This window comes from Tupaia chinensis, unplaced genomic scaffold (genome assembly GCF_000334495.1).
Source record: "Tupaia chinensis unplaced genomic scaffold, TupChi_1.0 Scaffold000335_1, whole genome shotgun sequence".
NCBI lineage: Eukaryota > Metazoa > Chordata > Mammalia > Scandentia > Tupaiidae > Tupaia > Tupaia belangeri.
In genome coordinates, this window is record NW_006159829.1 from 6,913,921 (window position 1) to 6,940,653 (window position 26,733).

Below are 26,733 nucleotides of genomic sequence, written 5' to 3' on the forward strand. Positions count from 1 at the left end.
TCCATCCCAACAATATTTGGGGCACACGTGCACATGGATTCAGCATGTTTATCAAGCCCCCAGGGCTGGGATTTGAGCCACAGTCAGGCATGTAGGATCCAATAGCCTACACATAAAGCTTAATGGTTAGACTGTAAACTCAACCACCCTTCTCCATCTTTCACACACTGGCATATAATAACGTTTTAGAAATGTAATAAATCAACAAAAGGGACAATAAATCAATGAGCTTTGGGTTATACTATACCCGGCAAGATTATCTTTCATGTGGGAAGAAAAGACAAGAACATTCTCAGATAAACAAAACCTGAAAGAATTTACCAGCACCAGACCAGATCTCCAAGAAGTTCTCAAGGGTGTGCTATATCAGGAAAATAAAATACAGACACATGGAAATGAGAGTTAAAAAAATAAGAAAGCGGCCCGCTTAATTATAGGGACAAGTCTGGAGTTGAATATTATATCCCAGAATTTAACAGGAAAAATGGAACCAGAACAGAAGATAAAGCACATGAGACTGATAGGTTCATGCACCTACCATTTGAATAGAATCTTAACCTGTTTCCTGGCTTTAAGCAAAGTTCCTTGGCATTTCTTTGATTTAAGTTAAAACTGGTTTTCTTAATAGTACCAAGTGAACTTACCATTGAAAGTAAAAAAAAAAGGAAAAACTACGACAGAGTGACTTGGGGAAACTGGAAGAAGTCACTAACCAGAATTTCATAGCAGCACTGCTCATCCAAGCAGGAGAAAGAAGGGAAAGAATGTAAATTAAGTTACAACAAAAAAGTTTCAGAAAAAAACAAATCTATTCAATGACTTCAATAAGATACATAGCCCCAGCTAGGTGCTACTTTATAGGATGCGTAAAGTTAGACTTGTGTTCATGGGAATGTATATATCAGCTGTGTTTGATATGAAAATATTTAGATTAATTAAGATCTTTAGTAATTCAATAAAATGTGGGGGGAAAACAGTATAGAAAGTACCAGAGAAAGTGTGGGAGCAGAGTGGGAGATGGCAGAGGGTAAGAGAGAGGGAATCAAGGATGCGGGGAGGGGAAGCAAAACATACAGAAAACAAGAAATGAAAAATTATTTGTTAATAACATGTTTGTTGATATGCTTGACTGAGACAATATACAGTGTACTCTGGATGAAAAATCTTATTTTGTACCCTGTAATGATGTGCAGTGAATGAATGTAAATAAATACATTTAAATAAAAAAACAACAAAAAACAAACAAAACTCTAGTATCCTGTTCACTGTTGTTTAATTTTGAGAAAGCTACAGCTATATCATTAGCATAATAAAATACAAGAAACATACTTTTACATAAGAAAAAAAAAATTCAAATCATCGAGGTCTTTCAAAGATTCCACTCCTGCTCACTAAGATGAAAAATCTCAAAAGTATTATGGTCTTTTTCCTGACTAAACTATGTACTATTTATTATTAGTTATTCAGCTCCAAAGAAATTTAAAACACTTATGAGGAATGAAAATAAACGTTTAATAAGCAGTTGGGACCAGACCTTGGCTCAGTGCACACTCTCTGAGGCAATTTTGGCTTCTCTGGTCCCTCTCAGTTGGGCATGACAACAGCCATCTCATTTGCCTGTCCAGTTTCCACAAACTCTGTATCTCAAATAAACTTAGGATCTAGGACATTGTGTTAGGAGTAGAAGGCAAGAGGGACACAGGTCCACCAACGTATTCCATGGTGACACAAATGTAAACAAGTAAATATGCCCTTACAGGGTATTACTTATCATGCTATAAAGTCTAAGTTAGACAAAACAAAAGTCATTCTCACTCTCTGGGCCTTGGGCTATCTGTGTGTGCACACATGCGTGCGTGCACGTGTGTGTGTGTGTGTGTGTGTGTGTGTGTGTCTTCGAAAAGTCCATTAATTAGGTTGTCAGGAAATTCATGACATTTTCATTTTTTAATACAAAAATGCATCATGACTTTCCTGAGGACCCAATAAAATGTAAATTACCAAAAAACTATATATCGGGCAGGCAGATGGCATAGTGGTTAAGGCTGGATTTCCATATGGCCAACCGAGGTTCGAGTCCTGGACCTGGTGGCTTGCTTTCTCACTTTTCCTCTCTCTCTCTCTTACTCTCTCACTCTGTCACTCTCTGATCAAATTTAAATAAATAAACAAAGTAAATAAAATAATTCTTAAAAAAACTATTCATGAAATTCAAAATTTCTTACAACCGAATGAACTCATACATTGTTCATGGAAAACAGAATTACAAGATAAAAATAAAAATTATAAATTTTATTTCTCAACATAAACTCTGTCAAGTTCAAGACCCTTTCTTAAACCATACTATCAGCTGCTTAGGCCATTTCTAAAGAACTGAGCATCCTGGGAATTTAACCTTGTCAAAGCAGTCTTTTTTTGTGTTATTAATTGAAGAAAAATGGATGCCCTCTTAAGATTTTTTTCAAGATAAGGAAACAAAAAGTAGTCAGAGGGAGCCAAATCAGGACTGAGGTGAATGCCTAAAGAGTTCCCACTGAAACTCTCACTAAACTGCCTATGCCTGAAGAAAGGGGTGAGCAGGAGCACTGTCATGGTGGAGAAGGACTCTGGTGGTGCTTTCCTGGGTTTTATTCCACTAAAACTTCAGTTCATTTTCTCGAAACGCTAATAAACAGATGTTATCATTCCTTGGCCTTCCAAAAAGTCAACAAGCAAAACACCCTGAGCACCTAAAAAAGCTATTGCCATGGCCTCTGCTCTTGTCATCCACTCTAGCTTTACTGGGCCATGCCACCTCTTGGTAGCCATTGCTTTGATTGTGCTTCGGCTTCAGGATCCCACTGGTAAAGCCAGGTATCATTTTCCTGTGACAATTATTTGAAGAAATACCTCAGGATCTTGATCCCACTTCTTCAAAATTTCCAATGAAAGCTCTCTGCTGTTTTCTGCAGCTGATCTGGCACAACATTTTAGGTACCCACAGAGTAGGAAACACTCGGGTTGAATGTTTCAGGAAGAACTGTGCAAGCTAAACCAACCGAGACGTCCGATGGTACTGGCTACTGTTTCTGTTATTAGTCATCCAAGCTATTCAACTAGGGCATGGGAGAGATTAATTCATCCCTCACAAATTAATATGGATGGTCTGTTCCTCCTGGCATTATGTTCAACATTGCCTAATCCCTCCTTAAAATGCATTATCTATTTATAAACTGCTGATTTGGGGGGGTATCATTCCCATAACGTTTCATAAGGCATCCATAATTCCACCCTTCTTCCACAGAAGTGTCACCATAAATGAGTTTTGTTCCTACTTCAATATTAGCAGAATTCATGTGCTCTAGTAGGGGCTCTTTTCAAACTGATACCTTATATTTTTTAATGCCTCAACCTAGATCTTATTCAGACATGCTATACAAGTGTCGTACAAGTTTATTTTGGTGCAAAATAATTTGAAATTCATCCATAGTGTTTTCATAATACACGTTTTCCACGAATATTCTGAAGACCCTTTGTATCTATTTGAAAATTCTATTCTGCTTTTATCATGAGTTGCTATTGTACTACTTGCTCAGGGCAAGACATTCATTGTTAACACTACTGAATATAGAAAAACAGTCCCAAAGGGGAAGACTGTTCTTGTCATATCCACCTGGAACTCAGCAGCTTTACCTTGACACGAGGCTGCGCTTGTACCAATGGAAAAGGAAACAGTTCTGCTCTTTTCTGGCTCGATCAGAACTGTATTTGCAGTAAAACTTTACTTCATAATCCTTTGCAATAATATTTATTCAAAAATGCCAGAATACTTAAAGTAGGTAATATAATCTATAAATTCATACCAAGGCACATAGAACACAAACAGCTATATGCCCGGATATACTGAAAGCAAGTGAGTCACTGAAACTTCCTGAGCCCATCTGCATTTGAGGATTTCTCTCTTCACTTTAGAATAATGTCTCAAGACGTACACAACTGTATGGTAACTACACGAACCATGTAACGGTACCAGCCTTAGTCCATACAGTAAATATTTGTAAAGTTTACTTTTTTGAGAAAGAAGGAAAAAAAAAAAAACGTTCAGGCATTGGATTCAGACTTGGGTTCAAAGCCTATTATTCATTATTTAGTAACTATTTAACTGTTGGCAAGCCACTTCTGTATCCTTCAGCTTTTCATACATAAACAGGAGCTAATAATCCCCACTTTATAAAAGCTGTAAAGATGAAATATATATGAGTAAAAAGCTATACAGACCATGTGTCAACACACATACACACAGAAGTTTACACACACAAGAGAAATCCTAGCGTGTTTAAATACCCAAATGGCTGAAGTGCGTGCACTCCTCTGGAGAACACTGCCCAAGCATTTCCTTTCTATTATCTTACGGAGAGAAAGAAACTGTCAAAGAATGTCTTTAACTTATAATCTCCAATCATTTACTTCCTGCACAAAGACATAAAATACAAAGGAAGAAAAAGCAAGGTTGATTTTCCCTTTACTATCTTGAAATGAAAGACTACATCACTACTTTCATTAGCTGAATGAGATAATTCAGGTTCAATAACTTAAAACACTAGACTTAAATAACTACCTGTTGTAGTTGGTATTGAGAATTACTGATCTCATTTGAATTAACCCAACGCCCTAAATACCAAACAACAGTAAACCTAACAATAAACTTGGGACTATGGGAACCAGCAGATGGCATAACGGTTACATCACTGGACTCCCACGTAGTTGACCATGGTTCAAGTGCCGGCCCCGGCGGCTTATAACTCACACCAGGTGCGTGTGCATGCATGTCCAAAATCCCAAGAGGAGAATGGGGGAGAAAGGATTGTGGCATGGCCATCCCCCCAAGGGGTGATTTCTCACTTTCTGTCTCTCTGGCGAGCGTACAAGCCCTGTAGTAAAAATTTCCCTCCCCCTCCCAAAAGAAAAAACTTGGGACTATGGTATTCACATAAAAAAGAGTAGCCCCTCTCAGAAATAAAACATTTCTTAGGATAGTTACTGCATCAAGCTTTGACTTACTGCTAATAATTTTTAAGATACTGATAGTTCTAAAAATAACAATCCCTTTTTACATGGGCATTTGGATTTTTCCGTAATAAATCATTCTAAATGTATCCCTTAATCAATCATTCCTGCATTTAAGAAGGCCTTAAAAGAAAAGTAAAATCTTTCATAATAAAGAGAACATTTTAGCATATATTCTAGCTGTTCATTTCTCTTTATATCATAAATATTTCAGGGCTGTCTACTTGCTATATAAAATCTTGTGCCTAAGAAAAGCATCAAAGGCTTCCAGACTCTAGTCCTTACCATTCCAGAAAATGCTATATTCCAGCCTCTACGATTGAGTTATTCCAACCCAGTAGTTATTTTGCCCTCTCTCTGAGCACTGCTTGTTGATATCTGAACATACTCGTAAGGACTACGTTTACTTTCACTTGTAATGCTTTTTGTAGAAATAACTCTCCAGATCACACCTTTAAATTCTGTGGTGCCCTAATACCTCTCATATTAACTCAATATCTTATACTCTTTAATAAGATTGATGGTTGGCCCTGTTAGATTAGAATACCTTAATGAGAAGTAAGACTCACATTTGATTCCTTATTTTTCCTACAAAATGCCTTCTTAATAAATACTTGTGGAATTAAAGATCATTTCCCCCTCCCCAATCAAATGGCACCATTCAACAAAGTTTTTATTGATTCTCTTTGCTGCAGAGATCATTCCAACATATTAAAGTTAGAGATAAATACTATTATTTAAATGTATTAATTTTCTAAACACTAAGTAGTATTGGTAGGTGAAATTACTTGGGGAAAAAAAGATTACTTGGTATTCCACTGAGTGAATTTTAACATTATATCTATTTCTTTTTTTTTTTTTTTTTTTTTTTTTTTTTTTTTTTTTTTTTTTTTTGGAGAGGTTTTTGCTATAGGGCGCGTGCGCTCGCCAGACAGACAGAGAGAGACAGAGAGATAGAAAGCAGGAAATCACCCCCCAGGGGGGATGGCCACGCCGCAATCCCTTCTCCTCCATTCTCCTCTCGGGATCTTGGGCATGCACGCACACGCGCCCGGCGTGAGTTTAAGCCACCAGGTCCGGGACTCGAACCGCGGTCGACTACGTGGGAGTCCAGCGATATAGCCATTACACTAACTGCTGGTCCCAACATTATATCTATTTCTAAATGGTAAACAGTCCAACTTATTTAGACATTAGAAATTCTAAAAATCAATGAAATGTACAAATAACTTTTACAGGAGATAATATATGCAAATAAGCAAATAGACATAGGCACATACAATGAAAATACAATCTAAACTCATCTACCTTATGTCATTTCTACCACAATTTCATCGAAATTAGATATTTGAGTGGGAGGGGAGGTGACGGTAAACAAATTAAAAAAAAAAAATACCACATAGCCCATATACAAATGAGTCTGAAATTGTTACTCCAGAAAAGCTTAGATTAAAATCCCTAGAGAATTTTTAAAAAATTATCAAAAAGGGAAATTTAATTAAAGCTACTTATTTTTCTATTGCTAGAGGGCACATGCACTCGGCAGAGACAGAGAAAGGGGCAAGGGGGAAAAAGGAGAAAGGGAATTAGGGAGAGAGAGAAGCACCTCCCAAAAGAGCATGATCAATAAATGAGAGATATATGAATGGGTGGGAAGATACACTAATGAATGAAGTAATGAATGTCAACCCTCACAGACAGTGCAGTAAGTCCTGACAGACAGGGCCCCTCGTTCCAGTGCTGATCTGGCGTTTACATTAACTTTGCTCCACCTAGGCACTGTATAGCGTCGGTGTATAGGGTTTATCCTCAAGAAAACCATGAAGAACAATTTCCATACCATAGAAACTTTTTTCAGAAGTCACATAACTGTACGTGCTTTGAGTCTCACAGTTGGCAAGTTCAGAGACTACATGTTAAGGTTTGAATACTCAGTGACTCATATGTTCAATGCTGTGCCACTGTAAGTGTTGAAAACAGCTCATCAGAGAAGAGAAATTATCCAATTAATATAAACCACTTTATTAGGTGAGTCACACAAACGGCACTTGTGTTTTGCCCAGAAGCTAGAGTTCAGTCGCATCAATTCCACACCAAGCTGTTTTCTACTCACATCCATTCCAGAGGAGCAAGTCCTGCCAGTTTCCTCCAGCTCAGTCTATTAACGGACACAAGCATGAAAGCCTTTTCTTAGAAACGGTAGCAGAGCTATATTTGCTTTTATACAAGGCTGTTTTGAAACTTGCATGCTCCATTATGCTAAGCAAAATATCCTTTTTCAGGATTCCAAAAGCAGTAGATTTTTAAGCAGCCTACTTCAGACACTGTAAGTATTTGAAATGGACTCTACTTTGTCATACAAAGAGATTAAAATTTGTCTCCCCCTACCTTATCAAAGCTGCAATGCGAAACAATATCTGAAATATTTCATACACATAATTCATATACTTTATTTCCATCTACAAACTAATATATAACAAAATACTGATTTCAAATTTCTAATTGTCTACTAGAGTATGAACTACCTAAAGCCAGGGGTTATATCTGCTCATCTTTCTGTCTACTGCACATTGAGAATACAGAGCATAAAGCATCCTTCAGTGAAGTTTTCCATTAGCCATGCTTTGTACAGTAATGAGTCTGTCCATAGTATGTTTATAATGTAACTTTTTCTTGTTTATAAATACTACATACCCTCAATTCTGTGAGTATAGCTGATAAGCTCTGAACAGGCTGGACATCTATAGGATCAACTGTTAGCTCTTCAATTACGAAAAAGAACTACCTGTTACCCTGGAGAGTGATCAAAAACAGGCAGATTCTAAAAGAGGGTAAAGATTTAAATAAGAAAACAGCCTAGGGTGAACTGACTCATTTTATAGATTGCAGCCTGAGTGGCAGAATTTGAGGTTGAAATATTAAGAATGGAATACTAAAAAAGACAGAGTTGGGATCCACAAAGTTTTGCAAATAAAATCTGCTAAAATCTCTGACTGACCCCTCTGAAACATGTATGCCAAAAATTAAATGCAGAAGTCAAACTAAGAAAAGAATTAGATGAGGTCTGAACTCCAATTAAACAGAAAACGTTAGCAGCCTGAGTCGGCAGTGGCATAGTAGTCAAGGTGGTTGGATCCCACACAGTTACTATGGGGCTGAAGTTCCAGACCCCAGTGGCTTGAAATATACACTGAGCATGTGTACATGCCTGCCCAAAATCCGTAAAGAAGAAATAGAGGAGAATGGATTGCAGCATTGTCATCCCCCAATGGAGAGTGCTTTCTCTCTTTTTCTTTCTCTCTCCAGTGAGTACATACATCCTTTGTTTAATTAAAAAGAAAACAAGAGAAAAAGTGCAGCCTAGATCCAACCAAGTTAATTAACCACCAAAACAAAAAATACCAACATCCTTCAAAGGAATAAAATATGCTCCAGGGTTCCCACAATGTACATTCACAATATCCAGAATACCATCCCACATTACTTAACATGCAAAGAACTGGAGAAAAATGACTCTAGCATGATAAGATAAACAAATACAAACATACATACACACATATATGCACACAAAAAAATCATTGCAGATTAAGTCTAAGATAGAATTAAAAGAGATGTTCAAGTACCTTTTAAACTGTACACAATTATGTAAAGGAAAATAACACCCATGATAAATAAAAAGAAGAAAACCCCAAAAGAAAAAAATATTTCGCACATACATATGACTCTATCAGCTGATGCAACAAATTTACCTAATGAGGTTAAGACCAAAATGAAGATGCACAGGAAAGAACCAAGATTAATACACAACAGTAGAAATTATCCAATTATTTTTTAAATAATTATTTTATTTAACTTTTTAAAAAAATTATTTTATTGTTTATTTTTATTTGGGATAGAGTGAGTGAGAGAAAGAGAGAGAGAGGGTAAGCGAGAAAGCAAGTCACCAAGTTTGGGATTCGAACCGCAGTCACCATGTGGGAGTCCAGGGCCCTTAACTACCATGCCATCTGGCCAGTGCCAAAATTATCCAATTTTAAAGTGAAAAACAAAAATTACCAAAGTAAACAAAGTCACAGGAACCTATGGGAGAATAACAAAATGTTACATATATGTGGGGACTTAAAAGGTTTGTGGAAAATGAACAGGTTTTTTTGTGCTGCCAAAAAATTTGGAAAGCCATGCATAATTCTTTTCATAATAAACATTTTCCATGAACTTTTTGAAGAACCCCCCATAGGTAATTTAAATCTCAAAAAAATAAAAAGAGAAAGGGTAAGAAATAGTATTTGAGGAAGTAATGCTGAAATATTTTAGAGAAATAGGCAAATCTATCAAAAAACACAAACTTTTATGAAAGATAAATAGGAACTCTGACTAATGCCATAACTCTCAAAGATACTGAATTCATCATCAAACACCAGACCCAGATGGCTTCGCTGGTGAACTGTATCAAATATTTAGGAAGAAGTATACCAATTTGACATATATCCTTTGAGAAAAAAGAAAGAAATGTCCCCTATTCATTGAATGAAATCAACATAACGCTGATAGTAAAATCTTATAAAAGTATTATTAAGGGGCTAGCAGGTGGCATGGTTATTATTAAAGTTGCTGGACTTCCATGTGGCTAACCATGGTTCAATTCCTGGACTTGGTGGTTTGCTTTCTCACTTTCCATCTCTCTTGTTCTGTCCTTTTCTGATCAAATTCAAATAAATAAGCAAAGTTAAATAAAATGGTTCTTTAAAAAAAGTATTATTAAAAAATGTATAGGACAGTATCACTAAAACATAGATTCGACTGAATCTGTAGCAATATATAAAAAGATATAGGATTTAACTCATGAATACAACTAACATTTAATTTAGAAAAATAAATCATCAAAATTCACCATATAAATGGTGTAAAGAAATACTACCCTGTGGTTCATTTCAATAGATACAGAAAAAACATCTCAACAAAATTTACCAGCCATTTAGAATAAAAACTTTCACCAAAGCTGAAACAGAAGTAAACGTCCCCTACCTGGTAAATATCATCTACTAGGCTGTTGGGAAAGTCATGCATTTTTCTATGTTTTTCTAGGCAAAATGTGTCATGGCTTTCTGACAACCCAATACCAAAAAAACAATAGCTGATATCGCTACTAATGAAACACTACATGCTTTCTACCTCAACTGGAAAGACGGAAGGATTCTTACTCTCACCACTTGCATTCCGCTTTATAGTCATGATACTAGCCAATGCAATAACACAAGCTAAATAAATAGAAGGCATAAAAATTGAAAAAGAAAGTAAAATCATTTATGTAAGTCATAAAGTTATATACATAACAAATTCTAAGGAATCTACAAAATGACTTAGTATAGCTCATAAGAGAATATAATTATAATAAAGTAGCACAAGTCAAGGTTATTATATAAAATTTTATATTACAAATAAAAATTGTAATATAGCAACTAAAAATATTTAACTCAAGTGTCAAAAATATAATTTTTAAAAGGGTATGAAACTCACACTAAAAAGTACAAAATGCAGTTACAGAAATTTTAAAAACTCTAAAATATTATACAATAAAATGTAAAAGGTCTAAAACAGAATACAAAAGTTATATAATACTCAAAAAGATGAAAGACTTAATATTGTGAAGATATCAAATCTCCCCAATAGTTCAACAGATTCGATGCAATTGCAATCTTAATCCTAGCTAATCATTTTTGTGGAAACTAACGCACAAATTCTTAAATATATATGGCTTTGCAAAGGACCTGGCAATTACACAATCCAGAAAAAGAAGGACAAAGTTGGAGAGACAACTAACTTCATGTGTTACTAGAAAATACTATAGTAAAGATGACAGTGTAGTAACAGCATAAAGATCCATAAATAGATAAAGAGAATAGAATAGAAAGTTAAGAAATACTCCCCCACTTAACACGTTCTGATTTTCATCAAAGGTGCCAAAATGATAAGGGGAAAACATCTCTTAACAAACAACAGCAACTTAGCACTACAAGAAAATATCAATACACCATCAAAATGGCTAAAATAAAAAAGACTGAGGCACCAAATATTAATAAAAATATGAAACAACTACAGCCTCTATATACTGTCTGTAGCAACATCACAATGTATTATGGTATCACCACTGTGGAGAAAAAGCATGGCAATTTTTGTAAAATTAAATACACAGCAATTTCAATACTAGGTATTTTACACAAGAGAAATGAAAATATATGGCTAAAAATGATATACAAAAATATTAATAGCAATTTAATTTATAATAATTGATAAGTGAAAACTGTGTATGCAAGTGATTAAACTGTGGTATATACAGGTAAGAAACTGTTAATCAGAAATAAAAAGAAACAGACTACATTTAACAGGTTGCACGAATCATGTATATAGGAAAAGGAAAGACAGGATAAGGCTTAAACAAAATTAGACCAGATGATATTTTTAAGTTATAAGCCAAGCCTTTAACATGGGCTAATCTTACTTAATTCTTAACAATTCAACGTCATATTGCAAATGAAGACTGCAGTAGAAGGACGTTAAATAGGCTGCCCAAAGTCACACCACTAGTATGACTCGAAAACAAATATTTCAGAGCTCCAGAATTCACACCAAAGTTAAACAGAAAAGGTAGTAACTAAATTCCCTAGGTAAGTTTTTAACTAGCCTTAAAAGTTAAGAGGGCACATGCAAAGAGAAAACGCCTCTAGAAAATATCAAACAATATAAAATAAACACCTGTTCCCTGGTGGTTAAGCTTAACACACCTGCAGTGTAGACCTCACTGTCTTACCTTAGGGAACTGTTTTACAGGAATTAACACTTTCTGTCCCAGCTTCATGTTCTTATTAATCACCACATCAATGTACTTTTCTTCATCCTTGCCTTCTCCTTTCTGAAACTTTTCTATTTCTGTGGAGGCAAAAAGATAAGCATGAAGTGTATGACTCAGAACCACGGAGGCTGGGAGTTCTGGTTAGCTCTGTTGTGGCATGAAATCAAATACAGAAATATGGTCAATTAAATTGCTCCATTCTTTCCAAGCAATGGTACATTTCCTGTTTTAATCAGTGATTCTTTAATGCATATATTGTTCACATGTCTACAAAGTTAATAAATCTTAACAGAAAGGACCAACAGTCTAGCTAGCAAACATCAAAATAAGTTCCTTGGGGCCTTCTAGAATTGTAGAGAAAGACTGATTAAATAACAGAGAAAAGCCAGAAACCATTCCCAGTTCGGTGTTACAGAGCTGTGACTGACACATCCCTATTTATCAATCTTGCCTGCTTTCTAAGGGTCATACAACCAAGAGCTGACTGTAAAATGACATTGTCAACAGGTCAGACTGTGGCCCGGGGGTGAAGGTGGCTGAATCCCACACGTCCAACCTTGTGGTTCTAGTCCTGGACCTGATGACTAGATAAACACAAAATACCCGTATGCATATGGACCAAAAACCTTGGAAGGATAGATGGAGGTAAAGGGACTGTGGTGTAACCACACACCATGACAGGGGCAGAAGGGAGGTGCTTTCTTACTTTACTCTCTCTGGTAGACACAGGAACCTTCTGGCAAATCAAAAAAAAAAAAAAAAAAAGACATTAAAACCCCTACACAACCTTCTGCCACACTATAAACTGCATGTTAATGTCTCTGCTAACCTTTTTGAGATATTTTTGTAATGACTTCATCTTCGTCTCCTGTCAACACTCAATCACACAGGAAATCTTATATTTTCAGGCCAGCTAGTGGTGTGGTGGTTACAGTGGCTGGATTCCATGTGGCCGTCTGCGCAGTTCAAGTCCTAACCCAGTGGCTTGAAGAACAATCTAGGCATGTACATGAGTGTCCAAAATTCCAAAGGAGGGAGTAATGGAGGAGGGATTGCAGTGTGACCCTCCCCTATGAAATTCCCCCACACATTCTCTTTGGAAAGTAAGTGTGCCTGGGGGGGGGTGGAATCTTACTTTTTCTGTTTAATTTTCCCTTTCCTCAGTGGAGCACCAGAAGGGAAGGCTCAATCACTCTCATTCACTTGATGTCACAGAGTATCTTATGTAAAGTTCTACTGCTACTCTTAGATGGTAAAGAAAATTGTGGTACCTCTCTCACCAGAACACAAATTTCTCTTACATAAAATGTAATTCTTTATTCAATGACATCTACTACTAAGTACCTACTACGTGCAAGTTCCAGATCCTAGAATATATTAGAAAACTACTTCATTCACTTTATGGCCTATACTATGTTGTTGTACAAGAAGTCCAGAATGAGGTGTCTGAGTGACTATGGAATAAACGAGCACAGGGAGTGTTGCTACCTCTACAGACCAACCACGAGACACCTAGGTCCAAGGAGGGGAACAGCAGTTCGGAAAAGGTACCAAAGATGGCTGCAGGTGTACAAAGCATTAGAATGTTGATCCATTTTCTTGCTGAATGAGGAATGTTTAAGAATTTAAAACATGCCACTGGACAAGGTGTCTAGCATTTTGGACATGATTCAATCTTCACAATGGATGACAAAGAGAAGGTTCAGGGAACTAACTTTAACCATAAATGGCAAAGGTAGGATATATCCCCAGGTGTGTGTGACTCTAAAAACAGTGTGCCACCCGCATTCCTTCCCAGTTTTTATACCATCTCCAACAAAAATAATATTTAAAGGCATCTAGGGGTAAATGGAGGATGTGTTTAAACCTGAAGGTTTCAGGATTGAGGCGTCAGTTACCACTGAAAAAGCCAGTGGGCCTTGCATTACCATTGGGGAACTTGTATTCCATCATATTAACATCACATTGCCTCTAATTTCTTGCTAAATTATTTACTGTCAAACAAAGATTTTGAATATGCAACAAGGAATTATTATAGCTTAAAGGACACTAATTAGGCATAAAGATTTCAAGATTCTAGTGCCAGCAGGTGCTGTGCAGCTTAAAATGGCTGGATCTCACATGGTCAACTGTGTAGTTTGAGTCCTGGACCCGATGGCTTGAAAAACACACCCGGCATGCATGTGTGTGATTCCCAAAGTTCAGACAGGAGAATCGAGAAGGGACTGTGGCATGGCCATCCACCCTGGTGGATGATTTCTGTCTTCCCCTATCTCTTCCCCCCTGTCTCTCTCCAGTGGGCACACATGCTCTATAGCAAACTAAAAAACACAAAAAAAATCTAGAATTTCAAGATTCTAGATCTAGATCTGCTAATGACTGTCTATGTATGTCATTCTGAAAAGTACACCCATTATAATAGGTACTTCATGTTTAAAATGGAAAACAAAACAAACTACAGTATCCAAGATTTGGTTCCACAGCCTTGAGAGTACATGTGATTTATGGATGAATACAAAGACTCTCTCATTGACCAAACTTTAGTGGGTAATAGTTGGTGTTTCCCTGAGTTCTGCAAATCATGACAGAAAATGATCAAACATGAGAGGGAAACTGAACTCCAGAATTTACAGTAGGCCAAGCAGAAATGTGGGTGGCCTGGCACCCTCTTTGTGGCCAATGTGTGAAGTGGGGGGTGATCTCCTGTGACTCAGCCCTGAACCTGTGTGTACCTATGCGCATTCATGTACGTGCAAGCATGCGTGCTGAGGCGGGTAGGGATCTGATGCTAGCTCCTTCAGAATCGAATTGGCAAATACTCAGCTGCCATCTGAGAACTGGTTGATGTCAGAAAACACAATATAATAGGGACTAAAAGTAATGGGTGTGGAGGAATAACCACAGGACCTGAAAATAAGAAAATATGGCTGAGAAAAAAGAATATCAAATTATATTCATATCTGCGGCTTCCCACCAGTTTCTAAGAGGAGTTAAGTAATAAGCTAATTAATCACTTTGTCTATTATTTCTTACTATTCTAAGAAAACCTATATGAGAACTATATATTGAAATAGAAAAGCTTTCATTTTAATTGATATTTTAAAAATAAAAGTCATATCTAAACATTATAAAATTTAAGAGTATAACAGAATATAAAATTAAGGGAAAAAGTTTCTCCTATCACCCCTATTCCAGAGGTGAATCATAATCAACTATATTTTTTACCCTTTCAGAAATTTTCTATAAATAAAGAAACACACACACACATACACACAGAAAATTCTGGAACTAATGATGTAAATAAGCTTATTTAGTTGTATTTTTATTTGTAAAAATACAACATGTCACATGTCAGCTGCTGCATCAAGATAACATTTCATGAACTTAGGTTTAATTAGAAGACAAAATAAAATCCCATCTTTACCTATTTATTCTATAATAAAAATACCTCTGAAATAGCCAAGAGATTCAACAAAATTAGGTATACAGAAGTACCCTTAAACATTTTTTAAATGTATATGTGTCAAAATAAATCTAACTAGCCACCTTTCTTTTCATATAACAAAGTATTTTTATATTTTTTTGAGAACTCACATGAGATGCACATTGTAATATTTACTCCATAAAATTGGAATACAAATATTCTTTCTTTTATCAGTGACACTCAATGTTTTACAATAACTGTGTATACAAAGTCACATAGTAAGATTTAAGAATTAGGAAAAAATTTATTTTAGCATATATCATATTAAAGTTTGAGATACAACTATTATTTTAAAGAGGAAATGAAAGAAAATCTACATAGAATGCCCAATTTCCTCTCACAGCCTGCTTCACAAATCCTGCATTCCTAAACTATATTGTTAATGTCAGATTAAGAATGCTTAAAATTATGTCAGAATATAATATCTGCCTGTTTAAGATTTTTTGCTTAATTTATTTTACACATTTAATCATTGTACATCACCAGAGCCCGTAAAATGAATTTTCCCAGCGTAAATACACTGCAGACCAGTCAAACATACATGTTATCAACTGACACTCCTTCATGTCTGTGTAACTTAAATGTCTTGCCTCTATTTTCCTCCTTGATTCCTTTGCTCTCAAGTCTGGTGCCATATTAAAAGCACATAGGTCTTGGGAGCAGCAGATGGCGTAATGGTTACATCACTGGACTCCCACGTAGTTGACTGTGGTTAAAGTCCCAGACCCCGTGACTTAAAACGCATGCTGGGCATGTGTGTGTGTGTGAGTGTGTGTACACATGCCCAAAATTCCAAGAGTACAATGGAGGACAGGGGACTGCAGCGTGGCTATCACCCCACCCCCTGGGAGTGATTTCTCACTTTCTGTCTCTGTTTCTCCAGTGAGTGTGTGCACCCAAAGCAAAAATCTCTCTAAAAAGAAAAAAAAAAAAAAACAACATGAAAACAAAACAATACAAAAGCACATAGGTCTGCCTTCACCTGACCTAATGTACCATACGGCAATGGAAAGAACCCCGAACCCTGTCACTGCAGGCAAGCAGACCCAGTTTAAACCATGGCTGCTATTATCTTATCAGGACTTCTTGCCACAACTGTAAAATTCAAAGCTCCTCAAAACTTTTTTTTTTTTTAATAGGTGCTGTTCAATCAAGAATTTTGTATTGTCTGCTTTCTAAAGATTTAACAAATAACTGAAAGTGTCCATGAGATTCATTAAAATACAATGTAAAAAATAGGGAACTGTATAGGACGATCCATGGAATCTGCGGGAGCCATCTTGTACGTGTGCCTATCCCTAACTTTCACTGTTTCATGTCCCAAAACTCATGCTATCCACCCCTCCGACCCTCCCTGGAGAGAGAAGGTGCCTGACATCCACCAAGGTGCACGTGACCCTTTAGTTAACCGCAGTGAAGGAAGGACCAACCAACAGAGGAAATCCAAATAGATTTTCAAGGTCGAAAGCATAGGGGATTTGACTTTCACTAATCCCCAGATTACATTTGGTACCATACAGCTTAATGCACCAATACCATCTCCTGGCTCAGAAATAATAAACAAATGTGTGATTAAAGTTTTAGATAACATAGGGGATTAAAATGCTATGTTTTCAAACCACAGACATCAAATTTCTGTCAGCCCAGAAGTCTGGCTTTTGCAATGTATGCCTTGGTTTTTGTTCATTTGTTTCTACCTTGGTCCAATATAGAGCTTTCTAAGCAGTGGCCCCTTTCTTTTTTAATTTACCAAAGACATTAAAGTCCACTAATGCAGTCAAAGTCACTAATCCTCTAAAAAAATGGTCAAATAATCTTTGGATTTAAGTGAGTTAAAATTTGAATGCAAAAGTCTTCTTCAAGGGGAACCATCAGTTAGCGTAATGGCTATGTCACTGGACTCCCAAGTAGTTGACCGCGGTTTGCATCCCGGACCCGGTGGCTTAAAACTCACGCCGGGCGCATGTGCGAGCGTGCCCAAGATCCCGGGAGGAGAATGGAGTTTGAGAAGGGACTGCGGCGTGACCATCCCCCTGGGGGGTGATTTCTCGCTTTCTATCTCTATGTCTCTCTCTGTCTGTCTGGCGAGCGCACACGCCCTATAGCCAAAAAAAAAAAAAAAAAAAAAAAAACACCTCTCAAAAAAAAAAAAGTCTTCGTCAGGTATATTTTTGTTAAAACTAATGAATTTCTCTCAAAGAATCAAACTCACCTGAATATTTTCCCATTGTCTTAGCAACTTTGTTTTTAGAAATTTACCCTGCTGATAAGCTCACACAAGTGTGAAATATTATGTACCACGTTACTCACTGCAGCTCAGTATCAGCAGCAAAACACTGAACATCTCTTGAATATTTCTCAGCAAGAGGCTGGTTAAATAAACTAGTGTATACCCCATACAATGAAATATGCACTACTTCACAAGATAAGGAACTCTTCACAGCCTGATATAAGAAGTCTCTACCAAATGCACTGTGTAGCTAACACGTGTGTGTGCCTGTGCACACAGACTGTACAACAGTACAGAAAAATATTCGATGTCCGTAGCCCCTGTATACACACACAAAATATCTCCCTATTCAAGTAACAGTGGAATCTATTTGGTACAGAGGGAACAAGGTGTGGGAGACAGGGATAGGAGACCTCTCACCATTACCTCTTTTTATATTATTTTACGTTTTTGATCATATGATTTTTTTTTATAGATTTAATACATAAAATTAAGATTTACAGAATTAAGAAAAAAATGAAAGTATTAAAATAAAAATTCATTTTTAGGGGGCAGCAGGTGGAACAGTGGTTAAGGCGCTGGACTCACATGACCAACCATGGTTTGCGTCCCGGACCTGATGGCTTGAAACTCAAGCTGAGCACATGTGCACGCCTGCCCAAAACCCTCAGAGGAAAATACAGGAGAAGAGATTATGGCGTGGCCACCCCCCCTGCAGGGTGATTTCTCACTTTCTGTCTCTCCAGCAAGTGCAATGACCCTATAGCAAAAACCTGTGAAGAAAATTATTTTTATTTCAGGACAGCCATGCTTATATTTTGCATGGTGGCTAAAACTGTGTAAAAGGCTTTACTTGCTCTTGATCATTCATTTCAGCTCTTCATCATTCTTTCACTGAGACTGTGATGGGCAATGTTCCTGGCACACTATCTCACCTGAAGAATAGATGTGTTTCTGACTACTTTGTGTAAAACATTTTATTGTGAGACTCCAGTACCATGTCAATGCAACAGGACTCACCACTGATTTAATCCTGGTAAATTGAAGAAACTGTAGTAGGTGCTAGGGACAGAAGATACAGAGTATGAGGCACGTAACAGACAAATTTAATGTAATATACGAATGCTGCAGAAACAGGACTAACAGCTTTGGAATTAGAAAAATTATTTTAAAAGCTGGTAAAGCGTGCCAACATGTGGCATGGAGGGCAAAGTAGCTGGACAACACATGGGCCAGTACTCGGATTCAGCCACTTGAAAAACACGCATGGCACGTGTGTTTGTGTGTGTGTGTGTGTGTATGCGTGTATATGCCCAAAATCCAGAGAGGAGAATGGATAAGAAGGGACTGAGACATGGCCATCCTTCCTGGGAGTTGTTTTCTCACTTTCCCTCTCTCTTTCCACAGAGAGCACACACTCCCTATAACAAACTAAAAACAAAGAAGTTGGTAAATACATGCTCAATTCTTTATATATATACACATCCAGCCACCGTCTATCACTATAGCTTGTAAAATGAATTTCCCGTTACAACATGCACAATGAATTTTCCCAGCAGGAATACACTGTGTATTAGTCCAGTTAAAGATACTATCATACACATTATCAGGAACAGATCATTTTCCATTTTTGTGTCCCTTAAATGTTTTGCTGCTTCTCCCCTTGATACTGTTTCTCACCTTCCCCCATTTCTTACAGGATAAAGAATGGAAATTACCAACTCCCTCCCCCAAATGAATTCTTCACTGAAATAAATTAGCCCTGTGTAATTCTAGTTCACATATGCTCATTTGCACAAGTGATACCTGGAGTCTTACTAAGCTATCATAACTTACCTCTTTTCTCTTTTAACACTACAAAATAGAATCTATCAGGCAAGTAATGATGACAAAATCCTGTGATCACAGAGTCGGTAAGTGAGCACGCTCAGTGCTATAGGCTGTGTGTGCCTGCCAGAGAAAAATCACCCCCTAGGGTCCTCGATTCCTTCTCCTCCAGTCTCCTTGGGGTTTTGGTCATGCACACATACGTGCCCAGCATGATTTTCATGCCACCGGGGTCCAGGACTTGAACCATGCAGTCGGCCATGTGGCATCCATGCCACCCGCTAGCCCTTTCCTTCCTCCTGAAGACTGAATACTATTCTAGATACACACCATGCTTTATGTACCCAGTGGACCACTGGCCATTGGACACCTGGGTTGTTTCTACTTACTGTGAATAAGTACACATTACAGATATCTTTTAATCTCTCCTTTTTTCTTCCTTTTTGAAGTAAGATGTGAAAATGTTTGCGAAGCTATAAGTCACAAGTACAGTCATCCCTTGGTATCTGTGGGGGATTGATTCCAGGATGCCTCAAGGATACCAAAATCTGTGATGCTCAAGGTCCATTTATTAAATAGTGCGGTATTTGCATATAACCTTCACATAGTCTCTAACACACTTCGGATAATTTCTAGATAACTTACGATGCCTAATACAATACAACGTGGTTAAATAGGTGATATGCTGTATTTTTAAATGTGAATTTTTTTTTCTTACTGTTGTTATTATTACTTGAGGGGTTTTCCTGAATACTTTATCTGCAATTGATTGAACCTGCAGATATGGAGGGCCAACTATGTAAGCGTTGGACTTTCTTAATGTGACCACATGTGCTTATCTCTCCACTTTACTCTCCTACAATCAAGTTTTTCTGTGAAAAACACCACTTCAATGTCAAGAGAACAGTGTAAAATCCTAGAATCTCATCAGTGATCTTCACTGAGGTTTGAAAGTAGAGTTAAAAGAAGAGCTGAAGGAATTTCGTGTGACATCAGAGATACTTCAATCCTAAATTCAAGTGGAAAAGTAGAGAAAGATTCCACTATTGACAAAATAAACAATTTATTGACAACATAAACAACCTACAGCTTTTGGTAAATAGCGGTCAAACAGAAGCCAACTTTTCATATAGTAGCTAAAGCTGGGGTGGGGGAGGAGGACTTTAACACAGTTTCTAAACCAATGCCTAATTATAGAATGTATATTCAAAAAATACCCAAGATCCTGCACAGCTCTCCCATAATGCAACAAGACAACTGATCCTCAGGCCCCAGAACTGGAGAGAGGCGACTAGCAGTGAAAGGATCCGTCCACTCTGAGATCTAAGACACCTCCTGTACAGTGCTGACTACAGTTCCTAACTGCTGGTTAATAATGAGAACTGTCCAAGAAGAAACAGAAACATAAAACCTCAAAGAGAGAAAGAGCTTTGGAAATAATTTAGACAGACTCCAACTGCCTGAGTTTGATCAATCCCTACACTGGCACTTACTAGTTATATAGCCATCAAAAAGTAACTTAATCTAAGTCATTTTTAAAAAATGTAGAAGGACCAGCAGTAGGTGTAATGGCTATGTTGCTGGACTCCCACGTAGTCAACCACGGTTTGAGTTCCAGACCCGGCGGCTTAAACTCACACTGGGCGCCATGTGTGTGCGTGCCTAGGATCCCGAGAGGAGGATGGAGAAGGGATTGCGGCGTGGCCATCCCCACTGGGGAGTAATTTCTCGCTTTCTGTTTCTCTCTGTCTTTCTGGCAAGTGCACGCACACTATAGCAAAAACCTCCCCCCCCCAAAAAAAATATGTAGAAATAACAGCATTTAATGAACAAAAGTGTTATGAGGATGTAATAATTTAACATTTATACACAGAATAACATACCTGGTACAGGCAATTTCTATATAAGCATTAAGAAAACAATGTAAATGTTTGTACTATTCACAGTACGTCCTTAAAGGGTGAAATCTTGTCTAAATTAACTTACATCTCCTGAGCAACACTGAAAATACAACTCTGTGTCCAGCTCTTTATATGTTTTTAAGTTTATGTTTTTCATGAGAGACAAACAGACACAGACAGGTACCTCTGGTCTCAACAAGCTGTGATCCTTTCTCCAGGCTAACACGTTCAGGTCAACCCAGGATGCAAATCTCAGCCTGCTGTGTGGCTCTAGCATGGCGCAGCAGTAGCCTATTGCCATGGACACCACCGTGACTGGGTCTCTACCCAGCTCTTAATTGACTCCAGCTTCTCCTTACCCCCACAGGAGAACCACAGATCCCATCCACAATGCCTTATTAGCTGTATAAAACTTCCACTATGGCAGAGTACACTCTGTTACACTCACTATTCACACTCCTTCACCCCAGCATGACTGAGCGCATGCGAGGTAGAAACTTCTAGTTCCTCATCTTTGGTACATACCAACACCTAACACAGATGTACAAATAGCTTTCTAAGTGGTTACGAAATGGAATAAAAGAAATAATCAATTAATATTTTAAATTAATTAAAATGAGTATCATAAGACTATAAAAAGCTAACAACAGTCCCTGTTGAAAAGTGCTCTACTAACAGCTGTAATTTCTTAGTTTCCTAAAAGCTACTTAATAACAACTGACAAAGGGTCAGACAAGTATAATTAAATAGTGCAGATTAGCCTCCACAATCAAGTACTAGTGTGGATATTAATATAGTCAACAGGGCTCATTCCCCTTTTCCTAAGCACCTTAACTCCTATACAAACTGTAATTAAAGGACAGATCTTAGCCTGGATCTCTAGTAAAATGAGCAGCTCACGTAAGAAGAATGATAATATCTCCATGATATTTAGAAATATATTTCAAAATTATTTCTTCTAAATAATTTCTTCAAAATAATTTCAAAATAATTTTTTTAAAAAAATTTCTTCTAACTGTTCAGTTAGAAGACTTAAATTGATCTTAAAAGGTGACATAGGGCAAGATGGGGTGGGGTGGGTCCTATAGGCCAATTGTGCGGTTCAATCCCAGACCTGGTGGCCTGAAAAACACAAGCATGTGTGGACGTGTGCCCAAGTCCCAAAAGTCAGGAGAAATGGAGGAGAAGGGATTTCATGTGACCATTATCCATGGAGGTTCTTCTTCATGTTCCCTCTTTCTCTCTCTGAAGGATGCATGCACCCTTTGGCAAATTAAAAGAAAAAAGTTATAAGAACGGATGTTGCTAGCACATGGATGTTTCTCTACTGACTGACTCATTAGAGTCGATCGTGAATGAAGTATTCTTCTGCTACAAAAAAACGTTTTATAAATAGTGCCCACAGTCAATATAAATTCTATTTGACAGATTCTAAAACATTACTATCATCGCTCACCTTAAAAGAAATATTTAACTTCCAACACAATATATGTTTCCATTAGGGAATTATTTTGTTTAAACAGTCCAAACCTAACCAAACACCTATTATATTCAAACCAGAGATAAATAGTAGATTAATTCATACAGCTCATAATCTTGCTTATTGCTCCATAAACAAAAATGAATGGTAGGGCAGACTAGAAACATGTATCAATGTCTACTAAAAACAATAAAGGTTATCATAAATTCACATAAATATATCATCTAGGGAGAAAGAAAAAGTCAATATTGTTTTTTAAAATTTAATTGATCATTATTATTTTAGAGAGAGATTTTTGCTATAGGGCACATGCACTTGCTGGAGAGACAGAGAAACAGAAAGTAAGAAATCACGTCCCAGGGAGATGACCATGCCATAAGCCCTTCTCCTCCATCCTCCTCTTGAAATTAAGGGCATGAAAGCACACACACCTGGTATGAGTTTTAAGCTGCCTGGTCTGGGACTAGAACTGTGGTCGACTATGTGGGAGTTCAGAGATATAACCATTACAACACCATCTGCTGGTCCCATCATTATTTCTTCTAAAAATTTGCTACAGAACATGTGTGTTTATCAGAGAGAGAAAAGCAAAGTGACATAAAGACAGAGAGAGGGGGAGAGAAAGAGATAGAAAAAAAGAAGACACCAGGTCTGGGACTCAGACCATTATCGGTCACATGGGAGTTCAGCGCCTCAACCACTACACCGACCTGCTGGCCCCCCACAAAGTCAATATTCTATACATTAAGAATGTTTGTCAGTAAACTATTTTTATAAACACAGAGCAAATATTTGTATACAAAATATCCTTAAATATACAATATATAAGATTAGAGCATGGGACCAGCAGTTGGAGTAATGGCTACGTCGCTGGACTTCCATGTAGTTGACCGCTGTTCGAGTCCCAGACCTGGTGGCTTAAACTCACACCAGGTGCGTGTGCGTGTGTGCCCAATATCCCGAGAGGAGAGTGAATCCTTATTTTGACTTCAACCAGTCAGATGAGGTCAGGTATGGAATTTTCCACTATGACATCAAGTCAATACTGACAAAGTTTTGGACTTTGGAATGTTCAAATTTAATATTTTTAGATTAGGAATTCTCAATCTTTACAGATCATTTCAAATATAAAGTAGCATTTTCATTCCATAAATTTCAAAAAGTTTGCTATAATTTTAAAACAATAAAGACCAAAAAGTGGAAATTAGAAATGGGATATCCCTATCCCTAACTCTTGTAGAAGAAATTTAACAAGATGAATAAAAGTTCATGGAAAATACATATAATGAAAAAACTATGCATGGATTCAAATACTACTTGCACTAAAATGAACTTTGTTAATCATTATTCATAAATTTCATTTTTCCACAAACTTTTTGAAGAGCCACAAACACTATTCCGGAGGCTTTACACACATTTAACCCTCCCAACTGCTCGGTGTTTGGGCACCTTTCTTATACCTAGGAAGGGACAATAGCTAAGGTTTGATTCCAGGATTGTCTCTGTCTCAAAGGTTTTGCTTGCTTCCTCAAAATACCATACTACAAAACACTGGCTTCTAAAACAGAAAGAAACCTCCAAGCAACATGTAAACAAATAAATTAAATCTCAGTTCCAATAAGCAAGTAGAATTTTATAGGTGTAGTCAGCCAACCTGCACTCACTAAATGTCTACTGTTTACTAAGAAGTCAAACAAAAGCAAAAGAGGACGTTAAAAACCCAATAGGGTCTGAACAGTAGGACAGCAGCAAAATACTACATTCTCTGAGGTTGACCGACATGGGAAGGTTCCAGGTTCATGCCCAGAAACCTCACTCAGTACACTGGGCATGCCTGTGCCCAAGATCCAGGGCTAGCTGAGGCTGAGTGAGGATCGTGGTGTCAAGAACCTATGAGATGTGCACTGTTTCTCTCATTCATAGAAGAAATAACCTAAAAAAAAAAAAAAAAAAAAAAAAAAAAAAAAAAAAAAAGTAGAAGCAAAGTAGGGCCGGCACCACAGCATAGTGGTTAAGGAAACAGGACCACACACGGCTGACTGTAGTTCAAATCCTGGAGTGATCATAGCTCAAACCCTGGCCTAGGCAGCTAGAAAAAACACATTGGGTGCTCATGTGTACATGCTGAAAATTCAGACAGAAGGGAGACAGAAGGGAGAAGTAGCGGAGACAGGATCATGGCATGACTTCGCCACACTGCTGATGCTTTCTCCCCACCCCTCTACCTGTCTGTCTGTATGTCTCTAGCAAGTGCATGTGCCCTGTGGCAATCAAAAAACAACACAGTAAACATACAACAGTGAAAACGAATCTCCCTCATGCTTCCAGGCACTGTGATCAAACAAAGAAAGACTGGTACTCAGGTTCACTACAGTTTACCTGACTCAGTGGTGAGAGCAGCAAATTCCTATGAGCCAACTTTTATCTGGCAGTAGGAAAGGCTTTGATATAAATATTTATTGAGACTGACTGGAAAGATTGGCTCAGCTCCTACTTAAATCACCCCCCAAAAAATGGACAGAAAAATTCATAGATAACAGAAGAAAGAGGTAAGAAGTTTTCTTCCCAAACAGACCATTGCTAGATTAGTTACAGAGGATTATTCTCAATGTAACCTAATTCATCAATCAAATAAATATTCAGTAAACCCATGGAGTAAATGAAGTAACCACTGTATTGAGTTAATTCGAGTTAATAATGACAAATGTCAGTAACTATTGAGAGGAAGAGATGGAAATAACTGATGAAGACTAAAAAAAGTAAAATCTACATTTTAGTTAGAAGAAGGGTTAAACCACATTTCTCACTTTTAATTGCAAACATCATTAAGTATACTGCAAAAGACCAGCTATCTTAAACAATTATCAGACTCTAGAGGTCACCAATTAGAACCCTGCAAGGATTTGAATTAAAAAAAGGTTTTATGATTAGGTGAAGTAATGATCCAAGAAAGAGATTAGTTCTGTTCAGACAGCACTCATTATAAAACCCATTTCCTTTGTGTGAAGATTCAATGTCTTTCTCATTTATCCCACTGGCATTATCACACTTTGAGATGGAAATATGACTGTACTAATGATATTCTATAACAACCATATAATACAAGCATTTTACTCTCTATTACTTTCATATGTAATAAGACTACAATTGAATACTTTGTTTGTTAGATGTACAGTAATATATTGACAGACTAAAATAAATTCACAGTAAGATTTATCATTCTGTAACCATACATTTTTAGGTTTTTCACAATTGGTCCTTATTTAACCAGCAAAGAATCTGAGTAAATTGTGTGAGAAGATGGCTTAAGACATTAAATCATGTTTTCTGTATCATGATAAGGTAAAACAGTCAAGTTTTTTAAAAGAAAAGAATCCTAAAGATAAATAACATGACCAAAGATTGCAACTGATCCCAAAGCACATACCTATTTTGGTGCTATTTAAAAACCTCTCAACAAAATCATAAGAGATAATACAAGAAAAAATGACTAAAGAAACAACCCAAACCACAACTTAATTTTAGCATAAAATATACATAAAAATACTGTATTTCCCTCATATTCAATGTTCTTCTAAGCCACCTGGAAACTGCTAAGCAGGCATAAAATACTTTTTAAAAGCAAAACACAACTGCAGCAGAAATATTCTGTCACTCAGATTTAATTATGACAGAAAATTACAACATCGATGAAAAATCCATTTGTATACACTTTAACAGTCACAGCCTCTGAAGACATAAAATATTTCAGTAGAAATCTACATAATTCCTGAACATGAGGGCGAGCTTCCATGTCATTTCTCAATGTCGCCTCACCTTATAAAGTCAGATGCTCACTCTGCACAATAGGCACTCCTGCTGAGGGTTTCCCTGAAGGATATCATCGAGTTAAGTTCAGAACTTCACATATTAGAT

General features: G+C 37.1%; 1 protein-coding gene across 1 annotated transcript in view; it reads right to left on the reverse strand.

The window, feature by feature from the left end:
• KHDRBS3 (KH RNA binding domain containing, signal transduction associated 3) overlaps positions 1–26,733 on the reverse strand; it is a 211,333-nt gene that overhangs the window by 106,664 nt on the left and 77,936 nt on the right. Inside the window, exon 5 of the mRNA XM_027773279.1 lies at positions 11,855–11,973. Within this exon, the coding sequence (XP_027629080.1) occupies positions 11,855–11,973 (119 nt within the window). The remainder of the gene's footprint in view (positions 1–11,854; positions 11,974–26,733) is intronic.